Genomic DNA, 14,547 nt, shown 5'->3' on the forward strand with positions numbered 1-14,547 from the left:
TCCTTTTGTTCCTATCTTTTAGAACATTCTTTCCATTTCTTTTTGGAGTAGTGTTTTTCCCATGTGGTTTTCTCTATTTCTCACATTTTTGATGGTTTGGTTGTGCTTGGGTACCTCATCAAGCCTTGTTGTCAGGACCAATTCTTCTTTCAATAGTAGTTTCTAGGTTTTTAGCTACTCCCTAAGTTTATCTTAGGGGGGGAGGGAGGGTGTTAGAGTAATAAGATATTGCTTTATTAATTAAATCATTTTGATTTAATTATTAAGTCACTTATTATCTCTAGTTTACTTAAGCTAAGCTTTAGGCATATAATAATTAATTCTTTTATTAATTATTATTATGCAACCTAGGTTAGACCTTTTTAGGATTTTGACACCCTTTATAAGGATGATCTCTCTTTGTAATTATTGATTAATTAACTTTTGATAATAGCAATTTCTCTTTTTGCTCATCAAGAATGTTTCATCTTCTGTGGATCTGTGAATTCATGCCTCCATAGATTTTCTACTCTATTTTTGTGACAAGTGTTTGCATGCAGGTAATTCTTGGTAGTTGTGGGGTTGAGAATTCACTAACTTCAACATTGTCTCTCTAATGGTCGACATTGCCTGTCTGTGACTCAACATCTTCAACTTGTTGCCTGACACCCACTATCTGTTGCTCAATAACCTGTTGTTGCACCTCGTCATTTCCTGTCTATTGGGAAACTACATCTTGATTTGCTTGTTCATTTGGAGTGCTTGGAGAATCATCATCCACATAGATGAATACATTGTAATCTTAAGGTTCTTTACATGTAAGGTGATTTCTTTCTACAAACTCATCAACTTTCACATTTGCACTTTCCACAACTTTTTTAGTGTTCGAGTTTAAACACTTGTAAGCTTTACTCTTGGTGGAATACCCTACGAATATACCTTCATCACTCTTTGCATCAACTTTTCCATTCCTATAATCTTTGAATATATAGCATTTACTTCCAAAGACTTTGAAATATTTAATATTAGAAGCATATCCATATCATAATTAAAAAGGTGTAGCATTTGTACCTTTCTTGACTTGTACTTTGTTCAGGGTATAGACAACAGTATTGACAACTTCTCTCCAATATTTTTGTGATACATCCTTCTCCATCATCAATGTTCTTGCACAATCCATTATTGATCTATTTCTCCTTTCATCTATCCCATTCTAAGGAGGGGTCCTTGGTGTTGACATCTATCTTTTAATTCCTCTATCATTGCAAAATGTATTGAGCTCATTGGAAATGAATTCACCACCTCTTTCAGATCTCAAACACTTCAAACTCTTCACTATTTATTTTTCAACTCTAGCTAAATACCTCTTGAATAACTAAAAAACATCAAATTTAGCTTTAAGAAATATCACAATCATCATCCTAAAATAGTCATCCACAAACAGAATGAAATACTTATCTCCACAATAGCTTTGAATGTCAATAGGTCCACATAAGTCAATATAAACCAATTCCAAAATTTCACTAGATGTATATGTTTTGCTCTTAAAACTAGACTTGGTCATTTTTCCTAATTGACATTGCTTACACATAGTATTGTCAGGCTTCTTTAGTTTTCACAATTGTCTTACTTTCATCATTTTACTAATATTCACCAAATTGTCAAAATTCACATAACATCTTCTTGCTGTGCAAACAAACATGTCTCATTAAATAAATCTAGATAGAACAAGTTACCTCTTGTCTGATCACCACTTCCAATTAGCTTACCATCAATGTCACATATCTTGGTCTTTCTATGATGGAATTCAACTCTATATCCTGATTTGTTTAGCTATGAAACACTCAATAGATTATAGTTAAGTCATTCAACCTGGAAAACATTGTCACACTTGATATTGTCAGTCAATTGAATTGTACCTTTACCTTTCACAACACATGGAATTTCATTACCAAATTTAACACATCCACCTTTGCATGGTCCAATATCCTCAAATTTATTTTTATCTCCAGTCATATGATTATAGCAACCACTATTAGTTATCTAGCTATTGTTCTTGTTCATATAGGAGATTAATGCAATTTTCTCATCTTCATCAGAATTCTTTCATAGCAACATAGACAACTTCATCATCGTTACTTTTAGATTCAGTGTCAATTTCTTCTTCAACAATATAACAAGACTTCTTACATTTGTCATACTTGTTCTTCTTGTAATCTTCATCATCTTTTCTTCCTTTGTACTTACTTTCCTTTCTTTCATCCCTTTCTTCTCTACCAGGACACCTAGCAACAATATGACCAACCTTGTTGCATGAAAAATAATTAATAGGTAATTTACCTTTGTAGTTACCTCTGCCTCTTCCAAATCTTTTTTCAATAAGGGCTCCAAGTTTATCAAGGTCATCATTAGAACTGTCACTATCACTCTTTACATGTTTTCCTTTCTTTTTGCTAAGAAATAGTTGAGACTTGAAAGAAGATTCAATAGTAGCAGGTGTGTAGTTATCAAAGTAAGACATCTCAAAAGTAGTAATTCTACCAATTACACCACCTAAATTCAAAGTGTTAATTGGAGTACATCTCAATTCTTGAATTGCAGAAACTATAATGGCATATATGGGAAGTAGAGTCCTTAATACCTTGCTTATCACTATTTCATACTCAATTGTTCCATTTGTACCTTGAACAACATTGACAACTTCCTTGATTGTTATGCAATATTGTACTATGTTCTCACCTTCTATCATTCTCATGTCATCAAATTTACCTCTTAGGCTTTCTGATTTGGCTCTCAAGACATTGTCATCTCCTCCATATATGGTCTTCAGTTTGTCCCACATTTTTTTTGCACTATCGCAACCCTTTATGTCATCAAACTCGACATAACTTAGTGCTGAAGCAATTTCCAACATTGCCTAATTGTGTTCTTATTTTTCTTTTAGATGTTGAGCAATCAGAGGAACGTTTCTTATCTTCACATACTCATTGTCCACAAAGTTTATAGCAGCATCATTGAGACTAGATATATGCAGCCTCATTAATGTTTTTCCATGCAGGAAAGTTCTCCTTGTTCAACTTTGGTACTTCCCTTTTGTGACTCATGATTTTTAGCTTTAAGTACCTCCAAAATTCTCTTTGTAAGCATTGAGCTTTGATACCAATTGTTAGAATTGTTTAAAATAACTAAGAGGGGGGAGTCTTGGATTAGTTACTCAAGGTCAATAAGTACCATTTGAACAATCAAACATTGATCATTCACCAATTTGCTTATCCTGTTGTAGCCTGGTCTCTACTGAATACTGATAAACAAAATTACTAGTAGTTCACTATCCTAAGATAACAAACTTTTCTGAATGTAAAACATGTAAATGTAAAATACCACAAAATATTCAACACAAGTTTGACACTAGGATTTAACGTGGAAACCCAATTTGGGAAAAACCACCAGCAATATGTCATCAATTTTTCACTCTTTCAAAGTGAGCTCTGTTAGGAGCCAACCCTGTTAAAGGTTAAAATACACACTATTAAATGTGACCTAGTTAGAGGATTTAATAACCCTATTAGGAGTGGCCTTGTTAGAGGACTTTGATCATTCCATTAAGAATGTCACCTTACTAAAGGATTTACATAAACAATTAAGTCCTTCAAATTACTACAGGGTCAACCTTTGATAAAAAAAGGATTTCAATACAAACTATTTACAATTATTAGAAAGAAAAAAATAGGGCTTTGATTTGTATGATTACAACTCACTTTTGCAGTTTCAGATCACTATTTGGTTCATATGTTGATTCACTGATAAGTCCCTTTGTCAATTTTGTCTCTTAACTTGTTTGGCAACCCTTCAAGCAGTCGATCTTCTCTAAATCAAACTCAAGCCTTCTACTTCAATTTACTTATCAATATTAGTAGCATCTGCGTAAGAATTTTATTCCTCTTGTTTCGCTGTCACACACACTTGTGTATTCACCCTTGTGTGCCTCTGTTCCACCTTTCTCTTTGTGCATACATCTAAAGTTTGACTCTATACCTCCTTAAATAGGTAATTCTAGGTTTACCATTTTTCATGATCACCGTAGATCTTAGGGTTTGCGATCTAGCTCATCAGATTCATTGTATATGTCCATCTTCCTTATTTTCTAGAAACTTCTCATCCATCGAATTTGATCATAGGTATTATACCTTATCCTCTCCTTGAATTAAATAATCCAACTCATCAATCTTACCTTCAACATGCTTTCATATCCCAAGAAATCAACTGAGTCAGCTAGACATCACGATTCCTCAAATACATTCAAAATACTATTACTTCATAATCACTAAGTTCTGACATTCGGTCATCACTTAATCACTAGGCCATAGATTTTCTTGGCTCGACATCAACTAGCTTTCTTGATCAACACTAGATTTGCTTGGCTTACACTAGAACTCGGTTGATACTAGCATCACTTGACATTCCTTAATCTTTTACTCTATTGCTTAGTTAAGCTTTACATCCATGATATAGACAATCACTTTGTATTATCAAAGTCTAACTAATCAAATGGCCATTGTAGCTTCCTTTTCATAACTCAACCTTTCCTCTTAGGTACTATTGTTATGAGAAATCTCTCAAATTCTCTTCATCAATCAACTAGATATGACATTTAGATCAGATAGCAACATGTCTTATCAATAGATTTGACATCAATGACAAACAACAATTGTTCAAATTGTAAGTTTCCAACAGGTATGTCATAGAAAACCTTTAATGAATAGACATATACATGTAATGATGTCATCCTCAATAAATTTAATGTATTTTTATTTTATTAAAATTAAAGTATATTGACTTATATAAATTATTAAATCAATTGATAAGTCTAAAACAAAATACAAATTTATACTTCACTAAAATTATTATTCATATGAACTATAAATTAAGGAACAACTGATTAAAAAAAAGAAAGGCAAAAGAAACAATATAAATTATAATCTAAACCCTTTCATATAATCTTTTTAGTTTGACATGGAGAAAGCCATTTGCCTCATAAAATTAAAATTTAAGGAAAATTTCCACTTTACTAAAATTATTAGTAATATGAACTATAAAGAAAGAACTTGCCAAAAGAAATAATATAAATTATAATCTCATTCATTAAATGTCTTGCTTAGAATCTTTTGACATGAGAAAACCATTTTTTTTTATAAATTTTAAAAATTTAAGAAAAAACTATTCTTTATTTTTTTCTTTACTCTTAATTTTTTCTTTGTATACATAAATAATACATATTTTGAAACATTTCATTTCACACATAAATATAAACATATACATATACATATACATGTACATGTATACCTATATTCATTTATACCTTATTTTCGAACAATAGAATTTAGTCTTAATTTTTTTTTGAATTAAAATGAACATCCCTTTCAAATTGATCATCTAAACTAGATTCCAATTTGAACCTAGTTCATAAGCACATTCAAAATAAATATAAAAGCTCTAATTTTGAATCAACTGATGCATTCATGAAAGAAAAAAATAAAGAATAATAATGTCTAGTAATGATGCAAGAAGAGGTGAGCACGTGAATCAAGGATTAGTAGGAGGTGAAGCAGAAAATGGAGGAGATGAATCGATGTTAGAAAAGATGGTGTGAGAGTCGATCATTCGTTCATCTCTCCAAGAAGAAGAAGGTGGTTTCCATGGCATAGCTTGTGCAACAAGAGCAACAACTAATCCAGCATTTGCAACGATGGTGGGCTGAGTGAAGTTTGCATTAGTACGATCATCAAAAAATTCATCCAGGGATCCAGGGCCACCCACCATGGACCCATTTAAGCAGTTAGGGTTGGCTTTTGTTTCTATCAACCATTTCTTGCCTTCATTGCAGTTGTAGCGATGCTTGTCAATGGAGATTGAAGGGATTGATGCGCCTCTATGATGAACATGGCCTGGATATTTCTTTCCATATCCCACGACGTAGCTCATGTTCATGGGATTATTTCCAAGAATGTAATCCATCTGTATATTCAAGATTAGATTTCAAAATTCATATCTAACAAATCATGATTTTTAAACAACATAAATCAAATCAAAAGATTTTTAAAATAATACATTTTTAATTTCAATTTGTTTAGATGGCTCATTTAAAATCATACTGATAGGCAAGTCTTATAAAAAATGGTTTTAACTTTTGTTAGATAGTGCATTTGAAATCATGCTAATAATTGAATCTTATTGAGAAGGTTTGACTTGTTTTAGTGCTTCATTTGAAATGATACTAATAAATGGGTACTCTTGAAAAAGCTTTGACTTGTTTAGGTTTTCATTTAAAATTATACAAATACATAGGTTCTATTGGAGACACTTTGACTTGTTTAGGTGGTTTGTTGAAATCATATTGATAGGTGGGCTTAACTAGAAAAACTTACTTGTTGAAGTGACTTATTTGAAAGCATACCCATAAACAAATTCTATTAACGAAACATTGACATGTTTAGTATAGCCCTTCAAATGGCACTAGTACATCATATTCTATTAAAGAAGCTTTGACTTGTTTAGTCAATCTATCTGAAATCATATTAATGTGTGGCCTCTAATAGAGAAGCTTTGACTTGATGGGGTGACTCATTTCAAATCAGGTCGATAAATGGATTCTACTAAGATGCTTTGACATGTTCATGTTGCTTATTGAAATCACACTAATACGACCTAGATTCTATTAGAGAAGCTTGACTTGTTTAAGGGCCATTTGAAATCATATTAATAGGTAGGCTCAACTAGAAAAGCTTTGAGATTGCTTATTCAATATCATGGCAATAAAGAGATTCTACTAATCGAACTAAACATAATTTCACTTATTTAAGTTACTCATCTAAAATCACAGAATAGATAAATCTTATTCAAGAATCTTTGACTTATTCAAATAGATCATATCAAACCATACTAATAAATTAATCCTACTTAAAAAAGCTAATTTATTTATATATTTCATTTGAAATTATACTAATTACTAGATGCTATTAAAAAATAATAGATTTGAAGCTCCACGATACAATCTAAACTTTTAGATTTCTAAGATTGAATTGATGGTCATACTAACCTGAGATGTTGCAAACTGTTGTAGTAGTTCTGAGTGGTAATAATCAGAGCCACACGTCCATCCATCAACCCCTACTATGGATAAATAATCACTGTATAGTTTGCCGAGGAAGGCTGCAGTTGTAGCATATTGTAGATGTCCACCATTGTCACTTGGCTTCACAAGTAGCAACCCTCCTTTGGGATTGAAATACAAGTGAATATCAAGATATATATATAACTGAAAAAGTATAGCATGGGTATAAATGGAAAATATACCTGGCGTGCGATCGAAGTTGGGGAAGCCAGGGAGATAGGAGCACATGGTCCTCTCGGTTGTTTCACTCGAGGACTTGAGCATCTTTTCGTAGGGGTAGAGAGGGTCCACTAAAAACCTTAGCCTTGTTAACAAAACCTACAACCACAAAAGTCCAAACATTTAGGTATGCATAATAAGTCAAGCTCATATTAATTAGATATATTTAGAAATGTAATATGAAAGCAAACTTCAAATGTTCAAATATTTTGCCAAATAAATTAGCTTTAGGAATCAATTAGAAATGCAATATACAAAAGTAAATTTTAAGTCTTCTGTCTTAACAAATAACCATCCTTAAGAATCATCTAAAAGTGTAATACAAGCATAAACTTCAAGTGTTCAAGTGTAAAACAAGTGTACATGGGAAAAGCTCTTTGTAAGAAATATGCACACACTCCAAAGTAGCCCAATACATTATTTAGTAATCTAAACATGGTCTTTATAGGAGTATCATAAAGTAAAGATTTAGAGTAACTCTAGTAGCATAATCATCCACCTATCATAAATATCTCATGATCTACTTATCAACTTAGGTGTTTCATTTTGACTTCATTGCCTTCCATTCAAAGATGCCTTATAATGTGGTATAACACCACTTAACTTGGTCAACAAATATAAGTCCCTTCTATAGTTGTTTCTATGTCCTACAATTTTCTACATTTCTAATGTAAGAGGTCTAACTTCCAAAGATCACAACTTTTAATTTTGACATTAGAACCCTTTAAAATTGTAGAACTCAAAAATATCTACACGGTAAACATTCCAAGCTTTTCTAACATATTATCCAATCACAACTTCATTTCTCTATCTTAACTACTCAATTATTGATTTATTTCAATGTAGATTACATTTAATCTAGTTCAAAATATAGCTATATAAAAGATATTTTATTTTACAAATATTAAATAAATAAATTATCAACATTGCTAAAGATATTCATTGTATGTTCACAACACTTTTACATATCAACGTTATTATAATTAGAAGTGTTGTACTTTTATATGTCTAAGAAGACAAAATCTATGGTAAAACTAGAACTAAATGTGAGAGCCACTTCAATTGTGGTCAATTTAGAAATGAGTACCATAGTTAACTCTTTTTTAAGAGCAATTGAATCAACTATCCTATCCCCTTCCAATTTGACTGACTTAATCGATCATCATTTAAGAAGCAAATGTTGAAATCAAGTTAGAAGTGGATATAACACCCAAAGAAGCAAATGCTGAAGTCATATTAGAATATTGCATAAATGTACATATAAAATATATGAACTTAATAATCAATCTAAATATACATTCAAAATAGTTCAAACATAAATTGATTGAACCAAATATTTTGGAGAAACATACTTTTAATTTCAATCACTTTTACCTATCACATTCTATTATCTATGATCAGTATTTCTAAAATCAAAATGAAACATCAGCAAAAAATTGATTTATTTCATTCTCTATCTTAATTACTCAATTATTGATTTATTTCAATATAGACTACATTTAATCTAATTCAAAATATAGCTATATAAAAGATACTTTATTTTACAAATATTAAATAAATACATTTTTAATATTGCTAAAGATATTCATTGCCTATTCATATCACTTTTACACATCAACATATCAATGTTATTATAATTAGAAGTGTTGTACATTTATATGTCTAAGAAGATAAAATTTATGGTAAAACTAGAACTAAATGTGAGAGCCACTTCAATTGTGGTCAAATTAGAAATGAAAAACATGGTTAACTCTTTTTTAAGAGCAACCGAATAGACTATCCTATCCCCTTTCAATTTGACTGACTTAATCGAACATCATATAAGAAACAAATGTTGAAGTCAAGTTAGAAGTGGAAATATATTTTATGTGCCTAGAGCAGAATCTAGAAAATAGAATGTCTCAAGATATGTATCTTAGAGTGCAAATAAAAAATCTGACTTTGACTTCATAAACCAACAACCAAACAACATAAAAAAATCCAAATAAACTACACCATCACAATGGACTCGGAACCAACGTTCTGAGGATATTTCATTTGCAAAAACCAAAGTTTGAATGATAAAGTTATGACCAAAAAACCACAAATAGGTAAAAAAAAGCATTGAAATTGAAGAAAATTATTGCCTTGGGAAGCATGCCCATTAGTACCAAAATTACCTTAGCATTCATGCCAAATACAGTAATTTTCGTACCAAATTATCTTGATTTACGTGCAAAAATCTTTATTTTTTGCTGCAAAAAAATTGATTTATGTGCCAAGAAATCTTGAGATGCATGCCAAAATTCTCAATTTGCACACCAAAAATGTTGATTTGTGTACCAAAAAATCATGATTTGCATGCCAAAAATTTTCAATTATCGCAATGAAAATATTGATTTGTGTGCAAAAAGAATCTCAATTTGTGTGCCAAACAATAAAAAAATCTCAATTTGCATACCAAAAATTAGAAAATTGCCACCTCGAGAGACATGCCAAATCTAGGAGCAATATTTTTTAGTCTCAAATTCTAACTATGTCCAAATTGGACGAATTTTATATGAAAATAGGGGTTTTTGGGTGCTCTGAGCTCAATGGTGATGTTCGTTTAGGCTCAAAGTGATCTGAAAATAAGTGACCCCCCAGAGTCAATATAAAATAACTTTGAAAAATGAAAACCTCTAAAAGAAAAACCATAGATCTGAAAGCCAAACCAAACTTCTCATAAACATAATAGAGGCATGAAGATCTAGAGCTCTGATACAATGTTGAAGTTAATGAAAGGTCAACTATCCCTAATATATTAAAATCACAACTTCTTCATTCTCTATCTTAATTACTCAATTATTGATTTATTTCAATATAGACTACATTTAATCTAATTCAAAATATAACTATATAAAAGATACTTTATTTTACAAATATTAAATAAATACATTTTTAATATTGCTAAAGATATTCATTGCTTATTCATATCACTTTTACACATCAACATATCAATGTTATTATAATTAGAAGTGTTGTACATTTATATGTCTAAGAAGACAAAATTTATGGTAAAACTAGAACTAAATGTGAGAGCCACTTCAATTGTGGTCAAATTAGAAATGAAAAACATGGTTAACTCTTTTTTAAGAGCAATCGAATAGACTATCCTATCCCCTTACAATTTGACTGACTTAATCGAACATCATATAAGAAACAAATGTTGAAGTCAAGTTAGAAGTGGAAATAACACCCAAAGAAGCAAATATTGAAATCATTTTAGAATATTACATAAATGTACATATACAATATATGAACTTAATAATCAATCTACGTATACATTCAAAATAGTTCAAAATATAAATTGATTGAACCAAATATTTTAAAGAGACATACTTTTAATTTCAATTACTTTCACCTATGACATTCTATTATCTATGATCAGCATTTCTAAAATCAAAATGAAACGTCAAAAAAACATTGAAAAGAAGATACATGTTCACATGTTGTTAGAGAAAGGCAATGCAAAATGAAAGAAGATGGGGGGTTCATACCTGTGTTGCCAAGAGTTTATTGTCCCAATCAAAGACTCCAATTAGGGATGCATTTTCATCGGCCTCAACGCTGGCGTTATATCCATTCATGGCGTCTTGCAGGTATGACCAATTTCCCGTTGCAAAGAAGACCCAAACTCCACTCCAAACGAGCTCGTCGTAATATCCAGAGGAATTATAGAAACCCACTGCAGCCCCACCACACGCAGAGTCATGTGTGTATGTTCCCTTCTCCTTTTTATGCCCAAACTCATACACTTTCTTGGCTGCCTCCACCAATTTGGCGGAGTATTCTGTGTCCTTAAACACAAGTGACGCGGCGCTCAGGGCGGCAGCCATTTCCCCTGCCAAATCGGTGGCAGAACCAGTGCATTCTGAAACAGGCCTCTCGTAGTCCATGTCTTCAGGCCTCTCCCAACATTCTATCTCCTTTGGTCCACCCCCCACCTATTCACGTCAAACAAGAAAGAAAGGGCCGTATCAGATGTTGATAAGTTAAACTATGATATTTCATTGACATATATTTCATGAGTAGTAGTTCACACAAATCATTTCTTATGAAAAGGAATGGAACACTTTGCACAATCTAAGATGGAATGAGCGCTAAGTGTTCGATTCATTTTCATGAGAAATCTAGATGCAATGAGTGCTAAGAGTTCCATTCATTCTCATAAGAGACAGGGTTGTGTGTATCACTAGTGACTCATGAAACACAGGTCACTAAGTTTGACTCGAAAAACTAAACATTTGGAGCATGATAACAATATTGCATATCAGATATTGTTAATCCTTTTGTTTTTGAATCAAATTATTCATGGATTCTGTATATGAACATTTCAAATAATATTATAGTGATTGTTTATTTTCTTGATCAACTTTTCAAATCACATCTATATTATGAGAAACAAGAAACTGACGAAGGGTGTAAAACAGAATGAAACAGCGGAACTGTTGAGAAACTGGTATTATGGTAGAAAATATGTTTCTGTTATTGTGATGCAAAATTGTGTCGTGTCTCCAGTAAATATAGACCATGTTTCATTCATCATTAAGATTACGGAGAGTTATAAAAGTAAAAAGCGTTACAACTTTCAATTATTTTGATGACAGAACATGGAATGTGATTTGATTTGATTTAATATAGACCATGTTTCATACTGAGTTATAAAAGTTAAAAAAATTACAGCTTTCAACTATCTTGATGATGGATCATGGAATGTGATTTGATTTAAAATCTTGTACAAAATGTACTTAAAATACAATAATGCTCATAAGTTTCTTTGCACACAATCTAATTCATACCTGGGATCATTGTTGTATTTCAATTAGATCGTATACAAGTTTTTGAATCGATGTTCCACTCTGATGCATCAAAATTATAATAGAAGTCTTATCAGATTTCAACAAATAATCTATATAGTTGATTATTATTGTTTTTAGATAATATTTTGTATGAATTTTTCATAGTAATACGATTATAATTACACTCCAATCATAATCAAGATTTTACAGAGTTATAGCAGTTTAAAAAGGGATTTCTATTATCTTGATGATAGATCATAAAATTTAATTGAGTTGGAAGGAATTATAAAATGAGGTCTATCAATGATATCATAACTTTTGTTTGTTGTTCTTTATATTGTAGAAGATTTGAACTCATTAGTATTTGTATTGTGTAATATAGACTTTGTCATTAGATCAAGTGTCCTTTGACGTAATGTCAGATTATTCATTATTATCCTTGAATTTAGATCATGTATAAATATTGTATCAACATTTTGAAAATAAACACATTCATTAGTCATTGAGATCAATTTGATTTTTTAAATTTTCTATTATCTTGATAATAAAGCATAGAATATACTTCGTTGATATAAAACCTACACAATCTAATCTAAAACAAGAATGTTTATAAATTGATCTAGAATCAATCTAATGTATACAGTCGACAGTTACTGTATCTAAATTGAATTCTGTACAATAAAAATTTGGTATCAGTCCACAAACATAATGAAATAATAGAGAAAATTAAGTTCTCCGAATAGTATTCGGATGATAATAGAAACGACTAATTACAAATCCCTCAATCTAAATTCACAAACAACAAATGATGATAATATTCTATCCTCACCTGCGAATATATAACGTCAATTTGATGATTCGAGGAGTTGAAAGTCTTGAGAAGATAATCAGTGCCCCACTGGATGATATCCATGACATGATCAAGCTCCCCTGCAGCTTCATACTTCTCCCTGTATTCAAGCACGCTCCAGCTAATCAACGTAATCGTATAAGCCGTCGGAAACCCAAATTTTATATTGTTTCCCGAATCATAAAACCCTCCAACCAAATCAACTTTTTTATCGCCAAAACTCCCATCTTGTAGCCCAGAATCTCCCCTAAATTCAACTCTCACTTTTGAGGAATTCAAAGACCCAGCTGCAATTCACAATCCACATCAATCAGAGACTCAAATCAGGAACCAGCTCAATCAAACAAAAATCCCCAATTTTAACATCAATCGCAGACTCAAATCAGGAACGAGCTCAATCAAATAAAAATCCCCAATTTAAACATCAATCACAGACTCAAATCAGGATCGGGCTCAATCAAACAAAAATCCCCAATTTTTTAACAAATCGGCCCAAATTTTTTTTCTACTTACATTTCTGGGCATCGAAAAACAGGAGCGCTTGATGCAGAGCAAGTGTGTATTCATCAGGCGGAAACAAATGGTGGTGTTTTCTTGGAGCAAAAATGACAATGGCGGCAACCAATCCAGCCAAGAGAACCGCTATGAAAATTGTGTAGATGAATTTAGCGAAAGTTGATTTCTTGCACAGGAAAAAACCGAGATCGACGGTGTTCTTGGAGCCGGCGAGATCGAGGGGATGAAGCAGCCAACTGTTTTGTGTTTCTTGAATCTCTTTGTTGGACATACCTCTGCCATACCCACTTTCTGAGCTGCTAACTCCGATGTATTCCTTGAATGATGTCATGTTGTAGTATTGTGCTGTGGAGATACTGCAGTCGCCCATGCCTGAACCCTCTGTACACATTTCGAACGAGTTTCCCGACCTCGACATGTCGAAAGCTCTAATTTTTATTACTCTACTTTCTTCACGAGCTCTCGATTGCAGAATTTACAGAGATCGAACCAGCTGAAGATTAAGATAGTTTTGGTTAACCGTCGCATATTTGAGTCTGTCTATGTTGTGGATGGGTTTCGTTGAAATTCAAGTCCAAGGCGGAGCTTACGATGATTTTGGCTTGGAAAAGGAGTACTGGATTTTGAAATTCGTATTCAAAAAAAAGTTTTTTAAGTTTATGATATTAGTCATTATATGTTTGGGTGTAAATATGGTGATAGAATCAGAGACTTTTTGTTTTTTTTTTTTTTGGGTGCATCGAACACTTATTAAATTATTTATTTAATGTGAAAGGATTAATGAGAATGGAGGATAAAGTTCCAAGTATGAGACAATATTAGCGAAAAGATTAAGATATTGAAGGATGATAGAATTATGATAGATTGATATTTTAATGTCATTTTGAATGTAAATGAGAAAAGAGGTAGAATTAAAAAGAATAAAATGATGAATGATTTGTGTCACTTTGTAGACTCGTGTGGGGTAGTAATTCTGTGTAAAATTTGGAAGA

At 31.8% G+C, this 14,547-nt stretch overlaps 1 protein-coding gene across 1 annotated transcript; it reads right to left on the bottom strand.

The window, feature by feature from the left end:
• Nucleotides 1–5,339: 5,339 nt before the first annotated feature.
• LOC149567532 (endoglucanase 25-like) lies at nucleotides 5,340–14,198 on the bottom strand. Its single transcript, XM_089820753.1, has 6 exons — nucleotides 13,553–14,198; nucleotides 13,019–13,326; nucleotides 10,888–11,334; nucleotides 7,333–7,468; nucleotides 7,076–7,251; nucleotides 5,340–5,994 (listed from the first exon to the last, which is right to left on the bottom strand). Exons 1-6 carry the CDS (start codon nucleotides 13,971–13,973, stop codon nucleotides 5,563–5,565), a joined length of 1,920 nt encoding a protein of 639 aa, XP_089676879.1. The 5' UTR covers nucleotides 13,974–14,198; the 3' UTR covers nucleotides 5,340–5,562.
• Nucleotides 14,199–14,547: the final 349 nt, after the last annotated feature.

Source organism: Cupressus sempervirens, chromosome 3 (genome assembly GCF_028749045.1).
Source record: "Cupressus sempervirens isolate cs-2001-9-10 chromosome 3, ASM2874904v1, whole genome shotgun sequence".
In the NCBI taxonomy this organism is placed as follows: domain Eukaryota; kingdom Viridiplantae; phylum Streptophyta; class Pinopsida; order Cupressales; family Cupressaceae; genus Cupressus; species Cupressus sempervirens.